Below are 21,452 nucleotides of genomic sequence, written 5' to 3'. Positions count from 1 at the left end.
ATCCCTGGCCTCACTCAGTGGGTTAAGGATCTGGTGTGGCCGTGAGCTGCGGTGTAGGTCGTAGATGTGGCTTGGATCGCACGTTGCTGTGGCTGTGGTGTAGGCTGGCAGCTGTAGCTCTGATTCAGCCCCCAGCCTGGGAACTTCCACATGCCATGAGTGTGGGTGGCCCTAAAAAGCAAAGAGGAAGGAGGGAAGGGGAAGAAAGGAGGAAATCACAGAGCGGTCCTTCTTTCCTTATGTAAGGAAGCTTGTACACCTGAGATTCTGTTGGAAAATCTGTAAGGCTAGGTGAATCCACAGCAGTAAAGGGGGAATTGTGAGGGATTCAGAGAAATGGATTTACATTGGATGCACTTAAAATGTGGTTGGGATTTATGACTCTATACAATTAAATGAAATTTTAAAAAATACTTTAAAGTTTGGATATAATCATCTCCAAATTGACTGCTTTGGAAGACTGGCAGGGAAGGCTTTGGAGGAAAGAGTTGGCTAGATAACTGTGCTCTATAATGGGTGAGGGGACATATTCATGGGGGTCTATTATCTTATTCTAGTTTCTCTTTGTGCAGGAGTTGTAAAAGCCTGTGATTTTATTGCTGGAATTTTGTGTGTGGGGGGGGCGTTGGCTGGGTTTAATTTGTTTATTCAAGTATAGTTGATTTACAATGTTAATTTCTGCTGTACAGCAAGGTGATTCAGGTTTACGTATATACTTCTTTTTCATAATCTTTTCCATTATGGTTTATCACAGGGTATTGAATATAGTTCTTGTGCTGTACAGTAGAATGTTGTTGTTTATCCAGTCTATATACAGTAGTTTGCATTTGCTAATCCCAAACTCCTAACTCATCCTTTCACCACCCCAACTCCCCCTTGGCACCCACAAGTCTGTTCGCTATGTCTGTGAGTCTGTTTCTTTCGTTCCATAGATAAATTTACTTGTGTCATTTTAGATTCTACATATAAGTGATAGATGGTATTTTTCTCTTTTTTACTTCACTTGTTATGATAATCTCGATCCCTTCCCTGTTGCTGTAAATGGCATTAGTTCATTCTTTTTTTTTTTTGTCTTTTGTTGTTGTTGTTGTTGTTGCTATTTCTTGGGCCGCTCCTGCGGCATATGGAGGTTCCCAGGCTAGGGGTTGAATCGGAGCTGTAGCCACCGGCCTACGCCAGAGCCACAGCAACGCGGGATCCGAGCCACATCTGCAACCTACACCATAGCTCACGGCAACGCCGGATCGTTAACCCACTGAGCAAGGGCAGGGACCAAACCCGCAACCTCATGGTTCCTAGTCGGATTCGTTAGCCACTGCACCACGACGGGAACTCCAGTTCATTCTTTTTTTTATGGCTGAGTGGTATTTCATTGTATATATGTACCTCATCTTCTTTATCCATTCATGCATGAATGGACATTTGTTTCCATGTGTTGCCTGTTTTGACTAGTGTTGCTGTGACCATAGAGGTGCGTGTATCTTTTTGAATTATAGTTTTGTCCAGATAGATGCACAGAAGCGAGATTGCTGGATTATATGACAAAACTCAGTTTTTTGAGGAATCTCCATACTGTTTTCCAAAATGGCTGCACCAATTTACATTCCCACCAACAGTGTGGGAGAGTTTCCTTTTCTCCATACCTTCTCCTTATTGCTGGAACTTTGAATTCAGCTGTTGCTAAGAACCTGCTATTGTGGTTCAGGCTGTAGGTTTGAAGCTTGGGTTACAGAGTCAAAACAGTTCAAGCAATCTGATATGGGAGACAAATGTATACAAATAATTACCATTTGGTGTTATTCTCCTTAGAGGTTCCGAGGTTCCTGGAACATCGTTTTAGTATGATTCCCTAGTTTTCCATCAGAGGCAGCTGAGGCCCAGAGCAGGAAAGAGACTGGTTTAGTTAATGCCAAAAGAACTAGAACCTGGCTTTTTTGCTGATTGGACTAAAATATGATCACCATCCTTGAAGACATCATCTAATTCCTATCTAATGCCCACTTTTTCAATAATACCCCCTTGCCTGCCTGCCTTTCCTCTGATACCGCTTATAAACTACTTTGTTCTTGTATTTTTTGCGCTTTTATGGAAGATCTTACTTCCTCTTTTAGATTTTGAATGTGATGAGATCTTAAAGAGGAAGCTTCTGTCTTCATACCCATTTCATTTCCAGTCCTCAGCGGGAGTAACTGTCAGGTTTAATTGAGCCGTACAATTGGACAAGTTGTGTTTGAACCTAACTTTCCATTGTGAGACACCTTGGACAAAAATCATCTCCCTCTATATTAATAAAAATTTCTAACACTTGGGTCACATGAATACATATTGTATTGGGAATTTGAGTGAGATCAGTTACTGTTTGATGGTTTAAGTAGGTGGTAGGTGATAGGCACGGTCGTGCAGATAGGGAGAGAAGTGCGCCTAGAGAGGCTCCGCCCACCCACCGCAGTGGCCTTTCTGGGCGCTGGTGGGGGGGGCACCGGCGGGCCGGGCGGGGCGGGGCTGCGCATGGGCACTGCACGTCGGCTCTGTTGCCGGAACTAGTCCCAGTCGCGCGCGCCGGGACGCGCGCAGCCCGCCCCGCCCCCTCCCCTGTGGGTGGAAACAAAGGGGGCTCGGTGTGCACAGACCCGCCGAGGGGGAAAGGGGCGGAGCGTCTGGCGGTCTCTAGCTGCTTGTGCTCTTTAGGTTGGTTCTGGCAAGGGGGCGGGGCGGGGGGGAGCGACCCAGACCTAGAAGTGGGAGGGCCGCGTGCTCGCGCATCTTGCGGCCTAGCAGCGAGCGGGGGGCGGGGGCATCGCGCGCAACGGAAGGTAGTGCGCCGGCGCACCGCGAGCCTCGTCTGTGAGCACCGGGGCGGGGCACAGCGGGGCGGGGCCCCTCGTGCCGCTGTTCGGGGCCGTGCGGCTGCCCGGGCGGTTGGGGCGCGGGGGCGTAGAGGATGGAGCCCCCGAGGCGTTAATCCACTCTGTCAATCCTGGGCCTGCAGCCGTCTTTTCCTGGCGCGGCCCGTGTGATGGTGCCAGGAGGAAGGAAGCGCCGTGACAGCTCCTTGGTCGGAGCCGGGGTTCCGGGGTTGAGGCCCGGGAACGGAGGATCTGCCGAGCTGGCCGCTGGCTGGGCGAGCGGTCACAATAGGAGGCGGCGGCCCAGCGAGGAACCGCGGGAGTAGCCCCGCAGGGCGGAGCCTCTCCTCGCAGGTACTGGCTGCGCGAGGGCGGGACGGGCCGAGCCTCAGGCCACTGGGAGCCTGCGGGTTGTGCTGGAGATGTGGTTAGTCGCTCTTAGGCGGGGCGCGGCCCGGCTCTCTTTGTTCCCGGGGCAGCAATGAGGAGGTTCGGAGGAAGCCCGCGGGAATGTTGGCCCTCCCTTTTTGCCCAGGCGCAGGTGAAATGATGTCACCTTGGAGAACGCGGAACTCGGTTGGAAGGGTCCTATTTCGCGTCCTTCTGCCTCCGTGGGTTTCTGAACAGGCTGCATTTTGTTTTCAGGGGATGGAAGTTCTTCATTTTAGGGTCGAAGAATGATTGAGGTTGGTTTTGAACCCAGAGTTTTTCAAATTATTGAGGCCCAAAGGGAATAAAGTTTTTTTTTTACGCGCGTAGGACTCGTAAGGGACCTTGTTTTTTCTTTGTGCTGCAAAAATGATGTATACCATTAACATTAAAGGTTGGATATGCTAACTCTGCCATTGTAAATAGAAACAATGTAATCATGAATTGCCTTTTCCGTTTTCTTAAGGGACGCACTTAATATATGACAATTTAAGTGTATGCAACTTATTCACAGTCGTTTCTTACCTTAGAATTAAAAGCGTTTTTGGGTCTTACTTGGCCTTGATCACAAGTACTGTTAACACAAGTACCACAAAATTCCTTTAAAGAGCCAGCAGTTCTGGTAACTAGGCTTGATTTTTTTTTTTTCTTTTCAATCCATCTTCTCAGTTTTTAAGGAATCGAAACAGTGCAGATCTAGGGAGAGTTGGGATCAAAGTAGTTTCTGCCTTGCATGAGGAAGAATTTGGACTTCTGTAGAAGTAAAAATACAGGACCAAATAGAGGTGTCAGATCCCTTGCAGTGCAGCTGGTATGTACTTGTATTAAAAAGATGAAATTACTGACTGGATTTTTAAGTGGGAATTGTATCATCTAAGGTCCTCATTTCTCCAGTTCTTGCTGGCTCGTAAATATGTTGGCATAGTGTATTTCACTTTTTGAAAACCTCTTAAACCTTAAGTCTCTTCATTATAGGGGTTCAATTTTAAGTTTATGATTTTCTGTAAGGCTGTTTCTAAGAGGTTCGGTGGTCTTTAGAGGCTACGTTTAAATTTAAATTTTGCCACAAACTAGCCATGTGGGCCTCAGGTCCTCATCTGTAAAATATGAGTGTTGGATTTAAGTGATCTCTGTGGTCCTTCCACGTCTGATATCTTATGTGACTCTGGAAGGTGGTTTCTTATATACTTACTGAGTTTTCTATACCCATTCTATTTTTATAGCTAAACAAGTTGGCAGTCACTAATTTGAATAAATATCGAGCATTTTCTGCACTAGAGCAACCTGATTTTTGAGGAAGGTTGGTTGAGGATGGCACATATAGATATAACTGAATATGTTAGCATCATAATGTAGAGTGTAGGCCTATTGTGTTTCTGCCAGCTGCTTTGGATGAGGCTTTTTGTTACATCGCCAGACTTTTTATTTGTGTCCCCCTTTGCACTTTTTTTCTCCCTGAGAGTGGGAAGTATGAGTGAGAAATCCTAAGATAAAAGTCTCTCAGATGATTGAGCAGTGTGGAAAGATTATTGGTCAAGATTATCTTTACCTTCTACTTCCAGTCTGTTCCATCTATTTCTCTTTGTGCTGCCCCAGTTTTGTTTAAGCCACCACTGTTTTGTACTTCATTTTGTTGCAGAGTTAGTTCTTGATTAGCCCTATGATTGCTGTGTTAGTGTCTGGGCCTGCTTACTAGCTTTCTGGTTGTTTTCCTACTAACCACATACATTGGACATCTGTTTTCATGTGGTATCTGCTTTGGTTAGATCATAGCTTGCTGTGTTTTTTTCTCTGAACAGAGTATACAGAGTGTAAGCACACATTTGAACTCTGTGATTGGATTGCAGTTCATTTGTTTAGCAAATGTTAAATTCCTAAATTGAGATTGTCTACCTGGAGATCAAGCAAATGTTCAAACTCTATAGTAAACTAAGAAATTTGAGCAAATAGACAAAAGGGGCCATGTACACAGTTATCCCCCCCCCCCCCAGCTCTTCTGTTGTTTCATGTTCCTTTATAAAAGATCTAAACTTTTACCTTACCTTCTCCATTCTATGTTAAGGAACCTTTTTGTCTTCATTTGTTCTTTTTGAATTGCCCCTCGCTAGATTGAGTCTCTTCAAGGGCAAGAAATAGTTTCTTTTCTTTTCTTTTCTTTTCTTTTTTTTTTAGTATTTAGCACATAGCAGACATTCAATGAATATTTGAATTATTTTTATTTAGTAAGAATCATAAAGAGCTCAGTCATACTTCATCCTATCAAGTGTGTGTGTGTATATATATATATGTGCATGTGTGTAAACTTTTTATCGATTTGGACTGGTCATGGTCTAGATATTTTCCAAATCCATGTAATTTTTAGAGATAAATACTGAAGATGTTTTAGAGCAAGCAACTGTGAGGTTACCAGCTTAAGTAAAATGATTTTAAACACACTTTTTTGAGGGGAGAATAATCCTTCTGTGGGCAAATCTGGATTGTGGAAATGAAGGAAAGAAAAATTTATTAAAAGAATCTGTAACTCTTTTCCTAACCTTTATGTTCACCTGCTCAATACATACAGTGGTCAGAGACCTCCTTAGTTGCATGGTCCTCCCTTCCCCATGATCTGTGGGACTGTATAGGGTGGGAAAGGAGGGTGGAGCCTTTGAACTATTATCATCAACCTTGGTTCTGCTCTATTCCCAGAGACTTGGGCTCAGTTTGCCTTAACTCAAGAATGGGAATAATAGTTTATTTTTTTTAACGAGTGTTCCAACACTCATTGGACAACAATGATCCTCCCTGGGTAAGTAGTGCCAGTTCTTGAATGATTTGTTTGTTTATTTTTTTGGCTGCCCAGGAGCATATGGAATTCTTGGGCCAACGATCCACAGTTGTGACCTATGCTGCAGCTGCAGCAACACAGAATCCTTAACACATTGTGCTGGGCTGGGGATTCATCTTGCCTCCCAGGGCTCCAGAGCCTCTCTGCCCATCCTCCCACTCCACAGCTGGAACTCCTTGAATAGTTTAATGACTGCAGGATTGTCCACCAAGCACGTATACCCATAATCTTACTTAGCAGATAATGATTCGTTAAACATTTTGTTTAATTCTAGTTCCCTTTTAAATTATTGCTATAATGTGATGAACATACTTGTGTATAAGGCTTTTCTCATTTTGTAATATAACCAGAGAATTTATCAGATGAAAGATGAGTGATTCCAGCTGTTAAGTTATTGATAACATCTACCTGATTGATTACTTTCCAGGAGATGAACATTGGCTATCTTGGAAGCAGTGAGACTATCCAAATATTTTTAGATAATTTGGATTTGACCTCTTCATTTTTTAGGTGCCCAGATTTGGACCTAGAGGAATAAGAGATTTGTTGGAGTCAACACCAAGTACCTGAATCATCATCTTTCCCCCCTTTCTATTAGCCTGTGATTTGAGTGCCTTTGAGCAGTTGGTATGCAGCTTGTAATGGTGAACAGTTTTTTTGTTTTTCCCAGAGAGTAATGTAGCCATTTTGGAAAGGACTGTTTGGACTTTTAAGCAATTTATTTTGTAGAAAGTATGTTATTTAATACTGATGTAGTGGTCATATACCTGTATGCATCCTCTATTTCAGTCTCATGAAAAAAATTTAAATGAGTGAAGAAGGAAGCTGTCATCAGAAGTGATTTTGGAGGAAGTGTATTCTAGGACTATATTTGGACCTTAGTCCTATGTTATTTTTAGCACAATAATTAATAATACTATCCTAAGACAGAGTTTGAATTGTTGGTTGTATTATGGTTCCCAAGACAGGGAAAGGCTGCATTAAACAGAAGATATTCATAAAATAGTAATATGTTGGTACTTAAAAGATGAACTTGTTTTCTGTAATTTTAGTCTTGTGAAACAGAAAACAGTTATGGTGGATGAATTAGTCATACAGTTATATGTAAATAAACATTAAAAATGAGAAATGAGGAGAGTTGCAAATTCAGCACCATCTCAGGGGTGTTTTCATGGCAGGATTTTTAAAATACAGGTTGCATCCTGAGAGAAGGCTGAAGTTACTGTATTGATAGGTTAGGGGGAAATAGAACTATATCGATTTTCAGGTATAGTATAACTTCAGTAATTTTAACTGAAGGAGAGTTAGGGAAGTAGTGAAAGTTTATGTCAGGAACAATTTACAAGGAAACAAATTTATTTATAAATACTTAAAATAGTTTTAAATAGGCCTGGTAGAGTAGTTTTTACTAATCCAACTAGATAGATTATAAAGAAGAATGTTATTTTTTAAATTCTTCAACTAGAAGGTAGATTAGTAGGTTGAATTGGAACCTTAGAGCCTGATAGATTTGACTTCAAATTATGGCTCTGGTGTTCATGAGGTGTTTTCCATTAAACTAGTCAGTTAACCATAACTTGCAGCATGTAAAGACCAGAAAGCCCAGTTCAGTTATTGGGATGAAGTTTATTATCATCAGATTGGGGTTTTAAAAACTGCTTTATTGTGTAGATAAAAATGTGTCAATTTATATCTTTCATAATCAAATTAACACAGCTATAATTCCAGAGAATAAACTGTCCTTGAGGATAGTACAACAATTTGATTCTATTGCTTACATGTATGTTGTGTTTTCCATTGTGTGTGACAAAGTACCGCAAATTTAGTAGCTTAAAACACAACTCTTACTATTTCCATGGATCAGAGTCCTGGTATGGGTGAGCTGTAGGGTCCTCTGTTCCGGGTCTTATTTGGCTGGAGTTGTGATTTCATTAGAGACTTCTTCCAAACTCACTGATTTGATGGTATTATATGGTTCTTGTGGTTATAGGACCGAGGTCTCCGATTTTCTTGCTGTCAACTGGTGACTCTTAGCTCCCAGAGAGTACCCTTGGGTCTCTACCGTGTGACCCCCTTCACACGTGCCTTTTCAAAACATAGCAAAATCTCTTTAAAAGGGGCTCAGCTTCTCTTCTGAGAGCTTTCTCTGATTAAGACAGGCCTACCTAGGATAATTTCCCTTTTGATATCTTAAAATTAACTGCCTTGGAATCTTAATTCTATCTGACAGTCTCTTCACCTCTGTGAAAGGTTTTGTGTATGTTACATCATATACTTTGATGTAATTACAGGAATGAAATTCACCAAATTTACAGTTCTACCTACAACCAGGGAGGGTGGCTTAGACAGGAGATAACACACCAGAGATGGGAATCCTGGAGACCATCTTAGAGTTCGCCCTTCCTTTCTCTCCTTTCTTCTCCTTTCCTCTTCCTCTCCCTCAAACTCCTACCACCCCCACTGTTACCCTGCACATTAACTCTGTATGATTTTATTTTATCCAGTGGGAGCATTTCATTTTGATCAAATTCATGTATCATTTTGTCCCAGATCTGTTTTTTTGTTGTTGTCGTTTTGTTTTCGATTGACCCAAGACATGTGTAAGTTCTTGGGTCAGGGAATCAAACCCATGCCTCAGCAGTGACCCAAGCCGCAGAAGAGACTAGGCTGGATCCAAAAGCCACTGAGCCACCAGGGAATTCCCTAAAACTGAATTACCTATAGGATTTGAATAGCTTTTCTTCACTGTATTGTTTTCCCTTTTTGTACAAACGGAGATCTGCCCAAAGGAAATTGTTGTAGGTAGGAAAGACATTATGCCTGAGAATGATTAACTTGTGAACCTAGGGGCCAGGGTTTGCCAGTTTTTCACTTGTGTAGTACTGAAATCTGTTTTTCCAGCCAGCTCCTTGTACTAGCAGTTTGTAAGAGTGCTACTCAGGCTTTGTAAGTTTTTAAGACTGCTTTAGGTATGTAGTTGAAGGTAGATGGCCTTATTAAAACATCCTTTAAACATACTTACAGTGTAAATTACAAGCTTAAGATTGCAGAAAGAATATGAAGCCTACATAAAGGAACAGACCACTTTGAGAGAGAGAATTGCTTTAAAGTGGTAAAAGCAATAGATTGAGGTGTCAGGAATGTGAAATAGACATTGTTTTTTTTTTTTAATGTTGGAAATAGACTTCTCCCTATGAAATATTTCATACTCTTGGCTTCAGATAAACCCCAAACTCCTAACTCTGTTCTAATTTTTACCTGTGTTAATGGCGTTTAAAACATTTCCTGTAGTTGGCTCCTTGCATCTGTTTTTCAACTAGAATAAGTTCCTTGAGCATGGGATCTATATTATCTTTTCTAACATAATTCTTTGCTTATAGGAGGCAGTCAGTAAATGTTCCTTGTGCCATTCATACCTCATCACAGTGGTAAAGGATATTAGCACCTTCATGTTTATAGTACCCAGATAAGCATTAGTTTGTGTCCCAAAACATTTTGTGAAGCAAGTACAAATGAATTCTAAAGTTACTGCCTTGAGGTGCTTTGCTTTTAATCCTAGGAAGTAATTTTACTCTTAGCAAAAGATTTGGTTATCTGTTTACCAGGCTCGTAGCAAACTAGAAACAAAATTTTATAAGGGGCTAAAGAATGTTATTAAAGCAGGATTATTCATATAATTAGCCTGCCGCTTTATGATCTGTCCCTGCCTTGCTCTCTGGCTGCTTTCATACTGACCAGTTATACTGAACATTTTTTAGTTTCTTGACTACACTGTTTCTTATCAGTTACTTCTCCATAGCACCACTGCAGACCATTATCAGAGAAAGATGGTACTTTTTATACTGTACAGTGGTTTGCTTTTGTTTCTTTTTTATGGTATTACATTTTTTAAAAAAACTTCTTGAAGGTAGGAGACCATAACTATTTTTATAGTTTAGTGTGTGCCACAGAAGAGACATTTATATGTAAGGGAATGGATGAGGCAGTGAAACTAAAAGCAGCCTTAAAGCACATGGTCTTTAGTGTAGGGACAAGCAGTTCCACAAATTTTAACCCCCAAGGGCAGTTAGTTCATTCCACAGCACTGTGGAACAGGTAATACTCATGATGTCTGGGATTTAAACATGCTGTAGATTAAGTATTTACATATGAGTTTAATGGGATTAGTTCCCAGTCTAGTCAAGCATTTGCTTTGGGGCTTATGATCTTGTCTTTTTTTTCCTAGGAAGTTTGCTAGTTTTGTGTTGAATAGAGCTGAGGTCTCCATAGTTGAATTCTTGTTTTTTGTACCTATGATTATTATGGAAATTTTGGCTCAGATTCCTTTGCATGATCATTTAGAAAATTAACTAAAAAATAAAATGAAAGATTATCATAGTCCCAGTGGACACTAATTTTTTTGTGCCTAAGTGATTTTTACCTTGAGTTTCCTTAACGTGCATTCTTATCTATCATTTAGGATTTCCAAATTAATGCCAAAAGGAAAAAAATATCAGTACATGTTATATGGGCAATGGAGGAAGGACTTTGTGTTCTTGAGCAGTGATATTTTTGAGAGAGATCCATTGCCAGAGGCAACCTTTGTCATCCTTATACTTATTTTGATGTTTAAGATTAATTTTTTATTTCTTTTCAGTCTCTGCTAACAAAATCATCAAATACCTAGAAAATCCAGATTGTCCTTCATAGGCATGATTCTCCACATTGGTGCAGCCAGCCATGAACTATCCTTTTCTTCTCCCTCTTTTTCCCAGATATCTCCCGGGGCCAATTCAGCACCTCTACCTGGCCATCCTAACAAGGTGATTTGTGAAAGGGTGAGACTTCAGAGCCTGTTCCCTCTCCTCCCAAGTGATCAGAACACTACCGTTCAAGAGGATGCTCACTTCAAAGCTTTCTTCCAGGTTCTTATATGTTTACCCTTTCCCTTCATAGGGCTGAAAGTCACAAAATACACTCTAGGTTGTTTCTAGGAAGATTTGAAACAAAATTCTCACTATCTTCTTCATATTTTCTATTTTATGTGGCAATAAGTATTCTTCTTAGAAGACTTCTTTACCAGAACTTTTTCAGCCAGCTTTTCTGAAAAGTGTTTGTCTTATCTTGAGCTGCTGTTATTATTTGACCACTTGATATTCTTGTTTTTTGTGTTGTTTTTATCTTTTGGTCTTAAACACTTGTCCTACTAGATCAACTTCTGTAGGAAAGTAGAAGATATTACGGTATATGTGAAATTGTATGGGGAAGGAAAAATGGAAGCATGTAAGATATTTTTGAAAGCCATCACTGCTTAGTTGCTTAGCCTCCAGAGTGTAATAGTAACACATATTTCTGATAGAGAACATGGTTACTTGCCTTCTATGATTTTTGATACATATAGGTAAAATGTGTTTAAAAATTTTGTTACATATGAAAAATGAAAACAAGTATGAATGGATTGTAACTGTTCTTAGGTTATTAACAAGATTACTAGGATGTGCTCACATAAATCATTGGCTTGCTATATTTACATTCCAGTACTTCTAGAGAAGCAGGTTTTAGTAATGAACATCATTATTACCACAAATGAAACTGTGTTACAGAATTGCTCCTGGATGCTAGGGTTGTGGACCAAGTCATGTATTTGTATTTGTTCATAGGTACATAAACCTGTGGTGGTAAGAGTCGCTAATCAAAGCTAAGACTTTTAGATAGAGCCAGCTCATTTTCCACTTGTGTGGCAGTGACAGATTGGGACTTGGGACTAGTTTTGAAAGAGAAATGCTTAAATTGGACATGTAGAATTTCTGGGGATAGCTGTGTAGGTGATCTAGAGCTCTTCAGTCTGTTATTCCTTGTTGATATTAGTGTCAGGTTCTCTACTTTGCATTATTGTCTCCTTTTGTTTTTAACCCTCATGATAAACTAGTCGTGGATGGTTTTCTAGATGAAGAAATAGGTTCAGGGACTCTCACAGAGAATGCCCAGTTACATATCTCAGTATTGGCGGAACAGAGATTCAAACCCAACTTTTGCTATTTCTTGTCTAGTACATCATACCATCTTTAGATATCAACAGGTATTTCTGTAAACACAGTACAGTGTATATTAAGAGACATTGTCTGCATTGAATGGAATGGCATGTTGACTGCCATTTTAGATACAGCATTCTTTGTAGTAGCAGACCAGTAGCTTGATTTTCAGTAGTAGACAAAAACTAAGGAAGAAATTGAGTTAGTACCTTCACTAATGCCACCAATAAACAGCTGACACTTTCTGTGTTGGCCATACTTTCTTTGAATCTTCAGGCATTAATTCAATATGCACTTTAAACCCAAAGAGTAGCTGCCGCATGTAATAGATTAAAACCCATGTTTTGGAAATAAAGCCAAAAAGTTAGCTAGTTCCATTTGGATATTGCAGGAAGATGAAAGATATTGTCTTTATTTGTAGTCCTAATTTGACTTAAATCTAACTTTAGAATAATTCCCTCAATTTCCTTTGCTCCCAAGAAAGACTGGAGATTTTCTTTGTCTACTTACTGCCCTACCACTGTTCCTCATGAAGCAAAGTAAATCCTTACACCCCCTTTGAAATATTATCAGATACCTTCAGCTAATTGTGATATGCCAAAACTGATTGTAATCTCTTAGTTCCAATTATGTTTCTCATCCTCGTAAAACTTAGTTGCCATGTGAAAAGGAGAACCTACCCAGCCACATCATGTGCTCAGAAAGTTATTTCCTTAATGCATTATGTTTCCTTACTCTTGGCTTTCCTCCACGTTCTTTTCCCTTCCAACTCTCTGCTTTTCCTTCCCCTTTGGAAAACTTCATCCATTCTAAACAGACTCACCTACCTCTTTCATTTTTTCCTTAAACACCCTCTCTGAAGGCGAAAGGGCTGAAACTAGTCTCTTTTTGAGGATACCATTTTCCCTACAACCTTCTCAAGGGTTAAAGAAATTAATTTTTCCTGCTCCAAGCAAGGGATTGTATATGTGGCTAGTAAGTAGGATGGTCATAGAGAAAGAAGGAATGAGTTGATACTTACTGGATCTGCTTTTTTAACCGCTAGTCTTCTTTGAACAAAAAGCTCATCTTGATCTCTTTGTCATTCATCTCCAGTATTTATCAATTTTTTGTCACTGTCCTTGTTTATTAAGGAGTTTTTTGCACTTCGCTCCTTTCTACTTATTTTTCAAGTCAAAATCTTTCAAATTGTGCTTTTTTTATTTTAAAATTACAAACTGTTTCATATATGTAAGTTATAAAGAAGATACTTGTATAATTTTAAAAAACCAACCATCCAGCTTGAGATATAAACTATTGGAGTTCCTATTGTGGCTCAGTAGGTTAAGAACCCAACATAGTGTCCATGAGGATGCAGGTTTGCTCCCTGGCCTTGCTCAGTGGGTTAAGGATCTGGTGTTGTCACAAGTTGAGTCACGGATGGTATTCGGATCCAGCATTGCCCTGGCTGTGGCATAGTCCTGCAGTTGTAGCTCCAGTTCGACCCCTAGCCAAGGTGCAGCTGTGAAAAGGAAAAGAAAAAAAAAAAAAAAAGCATTTGTTAAAAAAAAGGTATAAGCTATTACCAGTATTTTTGAAGCTTCCATATTATATCCAGGTGTTGTCTCATAGTTGTGCCTTGGGTAAACCTTGGCTGAATTTTGTGTGTAGTATCTCTGCTTTTCTATATCGCTTTACCACATAGGGTATCCCTCAATAAAAACTGTTTCCTTTTTGAACTTAATGTAAATGGTATTATACTTTGTATATTTTTGTCATTTTGAGATTCATCCATATTGATGCACGTGACTGTACTGTAGATTGATTTTCCTATTTTTAGTATTCCATTTATACGACTATACTGTAGTTTACCCCTTCTCTTTTCAATAGATATTTGGGTGGTTTCCAATTTTTTATTATTATTACAGAGTGTTGCCATGAATATTCTTGTGTGTTTCCTGGTATACATTTAGTTGGTATTTTAATGTTTCTATAAAAATGATGGACTTGTGTATTTATTTATTTTTTACAAAAGAGGTATAGGCACATTTTCATCGCTATAAAAATAAGCCTGTATTTAAAGTTAGAATCAAAGTGTCTCCTGTAATTTCTTTAAATTAAAATTAAGCTACAATTAACATACAGTAAAATTTACCCTTTTAGTGTATAGGTCTGCAAGTTATGACAAATGCATACAGAAGCAGAACCATTACAATCAAGATATAGGACCATTTCATCACCCCCAAAATTCCCTCATATCTGTTTGCTGGCAGTATGTTAACAGTTTTAAAATTAGCAGTTTCTGTACTACCAACTAACTCCATGATTGTGATTGAAGATAGTATGTTTTCATAAAAAATTCAGGTACATTGTGGAGAACTCGAATTTCATATGTGGCACAATCCTTGATTTCAGGTGTGTGTGTGTCTTTTTTTTTGTCTTTTTAGGGCCACACCCGTGGCATATGGAAGTTCCCAGGCTAGGGGTTGAGATATAAACTATTGGAGCTGCAGCTGCTGGCCTATGCCACAGCCACCACAATGTTTAGTTCCACAAAAGCTATAAACAAAGATCAATAAACTGAAGCAGAAACATGAAACCAATGAAAACAGAAAAGCTGTTAAGAAAAATATTAAATCAAGGGATCCTTCTAAATTATCCACATAATTCTGCAACTAACCGAAGCTCAGACTAGAAATATGGATTTAGGAGTTTTTGGTATACAGTTAGGTGGCAGGTCAGTGAAGTTGCAGGCATGGATAAAATTGCTCAAAACAGTTTATGTGGTGAAAAGGAGGCCCAATAATGAGCCCTGAGAAGCTCCAAGATTTTATGCTGAGTAGCTGATGATTCAACCCCTAGCCTGGGAACTTTTGTATGCCACGGGTACAGAGGCAAAAAAAAGGCAAGAGTTCCATTGTGAAACATCAGGGTAGATCAGTTTTTGTGAACTAGAGATGTTTCGTGTAATTAAAAATGAAGAAAAACCTAGGACCTAAGGTTGCTGATAACATTATTCAGAATTTAGCCATACAGTCCCCAGACTTCTTGTTCTGATTTGGAATGATTGATTTTCAGACCTGCTGTGCTGCTATCACCCTGAGATTTCTTTTCATTGCCTTTCTGGGTTACTTCTGTTTACTGGGTCCTGTATTTATATACATATCCTCAAATGAAAGAGAGCACACATGCATATATAAAATCAGTCAAATTCTTCTGAATGTATATGTAGGAAGCAACTTTGAATATTTATACATCTGGCAAGATCTTTGTTTTTGCCCTACGCTGATAGTGTGATTAGAATGTAAAACTCTAGGTTCAACATTATTTTCCCTCAGAGCACTTCAGTATCTTTTGTGTTCTGTAGGAAGTCTAATGCTAATCTAATTCTTTATAGGTTATTCCCTCTTTCCTTTTCTGGAAACTGAGGGGTTTTTATGGAGTTTTCTTAGAGTACAAAAACTAATAAGGAATATGATGTTACTACTGTAGTTCTAATGAATAGCTCACTTCCACGTACTTGCTTTCACCTCCTAGTCTTTGTCTCCTCATACAGAGAACCTTTCACAGGGAAACTTTCTCAGTTACTTTTGATAACTTAGGCTGTCAACCTACTTGTTTTTCAGGTCATTTTTGGGATCTCTAGCATTCTCTGGGGCAATGAATTTTTAGGATTCGGAGTTCTCTATCTTAGAACTTTGCAATGTAAGCTTTGCAGTGTAAGGTTATACATATGAAAGTAAGCTTTGCAATGCAAGGTTGTACATATGAAAGCTAATGATTATGTGGGTCACTAGCATTTTATACTTTAAGAAGTCAATGTTAACCAAATTTGTTTTACCAAATGTGGAGATTACTCACTTCTAATGCTTATATGTAGATCATATATGAGTTTGTTAAGTCTTAGTTGTTCTGCCATTTTGTTTTAATCACCTCATCTAAATTTCAGTGGTTGGTTTTAACTTTTTTAAGTTTTAGGATTATCAAAACATAACTGATTTTCTTCTTAAAATCAAGGGGTTAAGTATACTTTTTATAAGACCATTAAATCTAGGGAGAAAATACGGTTACTGTGGTAAGGAGTTAAAGAGCATTTGTAAATGGTCCTGAAAACTATCCTATTTTAGTGATATTGACAAATTTGAATTATAATATACGTCTGCTGAATAATTTATAATGATCAACAGTAACCATATAGCAATTTGCTTCATTCCTACCAGTTTAGTCAGTTTTGTTTTATATGCTTAGATCTTAAAACCTAACGTTAGTGTATGTATCTATATATATTTTTTAGCTAATATTAACAAGATTTTTGTGCTAACAGCAGGGCCAGTCACAAGTGCTCTAGTGTTCAAATAATTAGAATTTGCAGGAGTAGATTGGAGCTAGGAGAAGTTCCATTAGAAAAGATATAGCCCTCATCAGACTTTCAGTTAACTTGTAATTTTGACAGTTTTGTTCAGACTCAATTGAAAAGTCATGGAGTTAAGAATTTAATTGAAAGGTACATACCAATTTTATAGTTAGTAAGTAATTCCTTTTTTTTTTTGGTCTTTTGCTTTTTCTAGGGCCGCTCCCGCAGCATATGGAGGTTCCCAGGCTAGGGGTCCAATCCGAGCTGTAGCCACTGGCCTATGCCACAGCCACAGCAATGCAGGATCCAAGCCACGTTTGCAACCTACACCACAGCTCACATCAACGCCGGATCCTTAACCTACTGAGCAAGGGCAGGGATCGAACCCGCAAGCTCATGGTTCCTAGTCGGATTCGTCAACCACTGTGCCACAACAAGAACTCCAATTCTGAGACCCTTAAAAACTTGAGACTGTGCTTCATCATTAACATGTATGGGTTTTGAATTATCTACCACTCCTGTGATCTCCCTGAAACTCCATGTCTGTCCCAACATGCTGTGATATTCTAGTTAAGAACTGATGAACTAGATCGGTTAACTATTTTTTAATGTTTTATATAAATCTTATTTTGTCTTCATTATCTTTATTAAATAATGTAATAGCCTAACAATAGTAAGGGGGCAGACAAGTATGATTTAGAATCAAAGCAAGGGCCTACTTAGATTGTACCCTCGCCTGGAATTCTTTTGTGGCACAGCAGGTTAAGGATCTGGTGATATCACTGTAGCAGTTGTGGCATGGGTTCAATCCCTGGCCTGGGAACTTCTACATGCCTTGGATGCAGCCACACAAAAAATATTATACCCCCTCCTAAAATGATCTCTCAGATGAGAATTAATGCCTTAAAGACTAACTTACCTGATGGAAAGGCATAGTAGAATATCTCAGTTGAATTGGAGTTTTAAAGAGATGGTCACATACCTTTCAGTTGCTTATTTATTGCCCTAATGCGTACCTGTATGTTGTTATTACCTGAGTAATTTTATGATTATCTTTAAGAAATAGAGTTAATGTTTCATTTAATGTTATTTACTGTGCATCTCCCTTTCACACCCCATCCCTTACATCTTTTAAAGGTATTTAATTTGGGTTGATAGTGTATTTTTTCCCCTCCTTTATACTTAAGGGTAAACATTCTTAAACACTTATGCATGTAAACAGTAATGCAAAATCCTTAAAAGATCTTATTCAATTGATTGATTTTGTTGCATTGGCAGAGTGAAGATAGTCCAAGTCCCAAGAGACAGCGCCTCTCTCATTCAGTCTTTGATTATACATCAGCATCACCAGCTCCCTCACCACCAATGCGACCATGGGAGATGACATCAAATAGGCAGCCCCCTTCAGTTCGACCAAGCCAACATCACTTCTCAGGGGAACGATGCAACACACCTGCACGCAACAGAAGAAGGTTAGTTGGTTACAATAATTGCTTATACAATTTTTCATCCTTAGAAGGTCTGTGAGATTATTTGTTTTTTAATACTAGACAGCATTATTTTCTGTACGGTTTTAGTTTGTTGTTTGTTTTTGCCACACCTGCAGCATGCAAAAGTTCCCAGACCAGGGATTGAACCTGAGCCACAGGAGTGACAAAGACAAATCCTTAACTACTAGGCCACTAGGCCCTGAGGGCATTTTATAAACACATCAACACCTTTGTACTAGTACACACACATGAGAAAAAACATTGCAGGTTGTTTAGACTTGTACTGTAGATCATAAGAGTAGATCATTTAGCTTATGATTGAAAGATGAAATTGAAAGAGGCCAGAGTAATTTACCTAAAATAAATTCCATCATATTTACCAAATAAATTTACCAAATAAATTCCATTATATATGAATTCAACTGCACTAAGGTAGTTAAAGTACCTTTGTGGGCTAGTCTCCAGTCCTTATTATCAAAAAATGCATCGTAGAGTTTACAACTGTAAGGAAATATGGAGGTCCTAGAAATGAACAACCTCTTCTCTACTCCATTTGTATTCCTTCTGTATCCTAATTGCTCTAAAGCAATTGGGAACTTAATTGGGTTGCTTTAAAATTGTGGAGGCTGTGATATGGAAAGTAACTGAATTTTAGTTCAAATTTTCAGTCTTCTCTTCCATATGGGACTTGGCCCTTGTGTTCTCAGGGGAATACATTTCCTGATCTGCTTCCTCTTTGTTTTTATTTATTTATTGGCTACACCCATGGCATGTGGAGGTTCCTAGGACAGGGATCAAATGTGCACCATAGCAGCAACCCACGTTGCTGCCGTGACAATGCCAAATGGATCCTTAACCTGGTGGGCCACAGGAGAGCTCCTGCTTCCTCTTTAGTTGTTGCCTGAGGTCATACCTTTTTTCTTCCAAGGAATTAGAGCATCCTTGGGGTGAGATAGCTGTTTATGTGTCCAGGATATTGATAGTCTAAAAAATGCTGATAATCTTGAGGTAGGAAGATATTACAGATTGAATGTTTGTGTCTCCTGAAAATCCATATGTTGATGCCTTAAACCACCCACACTGTGGATGTATTTGTAGATGAGGCCTCAAAGGGCATAATTTTAGTTGAATAAAATCGTAAAGAGGGGGCCCTGATACATGAGATTAGTGTCCTTGTAAAAGAACACTTCAGGAAGAGAGCTCTTGCCAGAAATCAGCCATGCTGGCACCTTCATCTTGGACATTTAATCTCTAGAACTAGGAGAAAATAAATTTCTGTTTTAGATCAAACCCCAGCCTCATGCTTCCTAGTCAGATCTGTTTCTGCTCTGCTACGATGAGAACTCCACCACATGCAGTTTTCAACAACAATCCAGCATAATTTCAGATACAAAGATGAGCAAACCAGGAAGTTACCTAACATTTGAGGAAAGCCAGCAAAGTGAAAAAAGGGCACTAAAACTCAATAAGGGAGTTCCCGTCGTGGTGCAGTGGTTAACGAATCCGACTAGGAACCATGAGGTTGCGGGTTCAGTCCCTGCCCTTGCTCAGTGGGTTAACGATCCGGCGTTGCCTTGAACTGTGGTGTAGGTTGCAGACGCGGCTCAGATCCCGCGTTGCCGTGGCTCTGGCGTAGACCGGTGGCTACAGCTCTGATTCGACCCCTAGCCTATTCCTCCATATGCCGCAGGAGCAGCCCAAAGAAATAGCAAAAAGACAAAAAAAAAAAAACCAACTCAATAAAACTAAGAACTGGAGGAAACAGTTAATAAACAAAATAGAATTTTGTCTTATTTTTTTCATTGAAGTATAGTTGATTTCACATGTATTAGTTTCAGATATATGGCAGAGTGATTCACTTATACACATATATATAGTTTTTCAGATTCTTTAAGATATCACCAATTAATGTTTTGATTTATTTCTCATATTTTCTATGTATACAGATTAAAAACCAAATTAAATTTCATATACAATTGTTTCTTTTTTTTTCACTCAAGATTATATGGTGAAATATTTTCCTGGCATTAAAATGTACCATTTAAAAAATGGACTATGGGAGTTCCCATCATGGCGCAGTGGAAACAAATCCGACTAGAAACCATGAGGTTGCGGGTTCAATGCCTGGCCTCACTCAGTGGGTTAAGGATCCGGTGTTGCCGTGAGCTGTGGTGTAGGTCACAGAAATGGCTTGGATTCCATGTTGCTGTGGCTGTGGTGTAGGCCGGCAGCTACAGCTCCAAATAGATCCATAGCCTGGGAACCTCCATATGCCATGGGTGTGACCCTAAAAAAAAAAAAAGACAAAAGACATAAAAAAGGGACCGTGTTCCATTTTATGAAAGTGTCATATTTTATTTAACCAGTTCACTGCTGTTGAATATATAGGCTATTTACAGTTTTATCCCCCATTGTAAATTATGCAGTTGAACATTTTGTTATATAAATCTTTAACTGATCTTTTTATTATTTTTTAGGGTAGGTTACTAAAAGTGTTGGAACTACTTGGTTAAAATATATGTACTTTTTTTTATCCTCATGTTGTACAGTGTGTGTGTACATATATACACTTTTTTTTTTTTTTTTTTGCCTTTTAGGGCCATACCTGTGGCACATGGAGGTTCCCAGGCTAGGGGTCAAATCAGAGCTACAGCTTTTGGCCTACATCACAGCCACAGCAACGCAGGATCCAAATCCTGTCTGCGACCTACACCACAGCTCGCGGCAACGCAGGATCCTTAACCCAATGAGTGAGGCCAGGAATCAAACCCACAACCTCATGGTTCCTAGTCAGATTCATTTCCACTGTACCATGACAGGAACTCCTTTTTTTTGTCTTTTTTTTTGTCTTTTTTGTTGTTGTTGTTGTTGTTGCTATTTCTTGGGCCGCTCCCGCGGCATATGGAGGTTCCCAGGCTAGGGGTTGAATCGGAGCTGTAGCCACCGGCCTACGCCAGAGCCACAGCAACGCTGGATCTGAGCCGCGTCTGCAGCCTACACCACAGCTCACGGCAGCGCCAGATCGTTAACCCACTGAGCAAGGGCAGGGACTGAACCCGCAACCTCATGGTTCCTAGTCGGATTCGTTAACCACTGCGCCACGACGGGAACTCCAGGAACTCCTATTTTTTTAAAACACATATAGTTGATTTATAGCGTCCTGTTAGTTTCAGGTGTACTACACAATGATTGTTATACATAATATATATATACACATACTCATTTTCAGATTCTTTTCCCTTATAGGTTATTACAAAATACTGAGTCTAGTTCCCTGTTTAATATAGTAAGTCCTGTTGGTTATCTATTTTATATATAATAGTGTATATCTGTTAATCTCAAACTTTATAATTTATCCCTACCCTCCCAAAATAGAATTTTAGAATAAATATAATAGAGAAATGCAAGAGGAGGTTTTATTCATAAAAATCACCTGAAAATATTAATTGATAAAATTAATAAATGGGCAGAAAAATGTTTTAGTTAGATCAAATCAAGGAATATTCCCAGAATGTA

The 21,452-nt window shown here is 39.3% G+C and overlaps 1 protein-coding gene across 9 annotated transcripts in view; it reads left to right on the top strand.

Annotated features, from left to right (window-relative positions):
* Positions 1 to 21,452, top strand: part of RNF38 (ring finger protein 38) — a 130,140-nt gene that overhangs the window by 66,419 nt on the left and 42,269 nt on the right. Inside the window, exons 1-3 of one of the 9 annotated variants that reach the window (XM_047767931.1) lie at positions 2,577 to 2,688; positions 10,857 to 11,006; positions 17,725 to 17,918. In XM_047767931.1, the coding sequence (XP_047623887.1) occupies positions 17,812 to 17,918 (107 nt within the window). In that variant the 5' untranslated portion in view covers positions 2,577 to 2,688; positions 10,857 to 11,006; positions 17,725 to 17,811. Of the gene's footprint in view, positions 1 to 2,570; positions 2,689 to 2,858; positions 3,201 to 10,856; positions 11,007 to 17,724; positions 17,919 to 21,452 lie in introns of those variants that run through there. The other 8 variants (XM_047767927.1, XM_047767934.1, XM_047767925.1 and 5 more) reach the window with 8 other exon arrangements.

The sequence above is a fragment of the Phacochoerus africanus genome, chromosome 2, assembly GCF_016906955.1.
Source record: "Phacochoerus africanus isolate WHEZ1 chromosome 2, ROS_Pafr_v1, whole genome shotgun sequence".
Taxonomy (NCBI): domain Eukaryota; kingdom Metazoa; phylum Chordata; class Mammalia; order Artiodactyla; family Suidae; genus Phacochoerus; species Phacochoerus africanus.
This window is presented reverse-complemented; position numbering and strand designations above follow the sequence as displayed.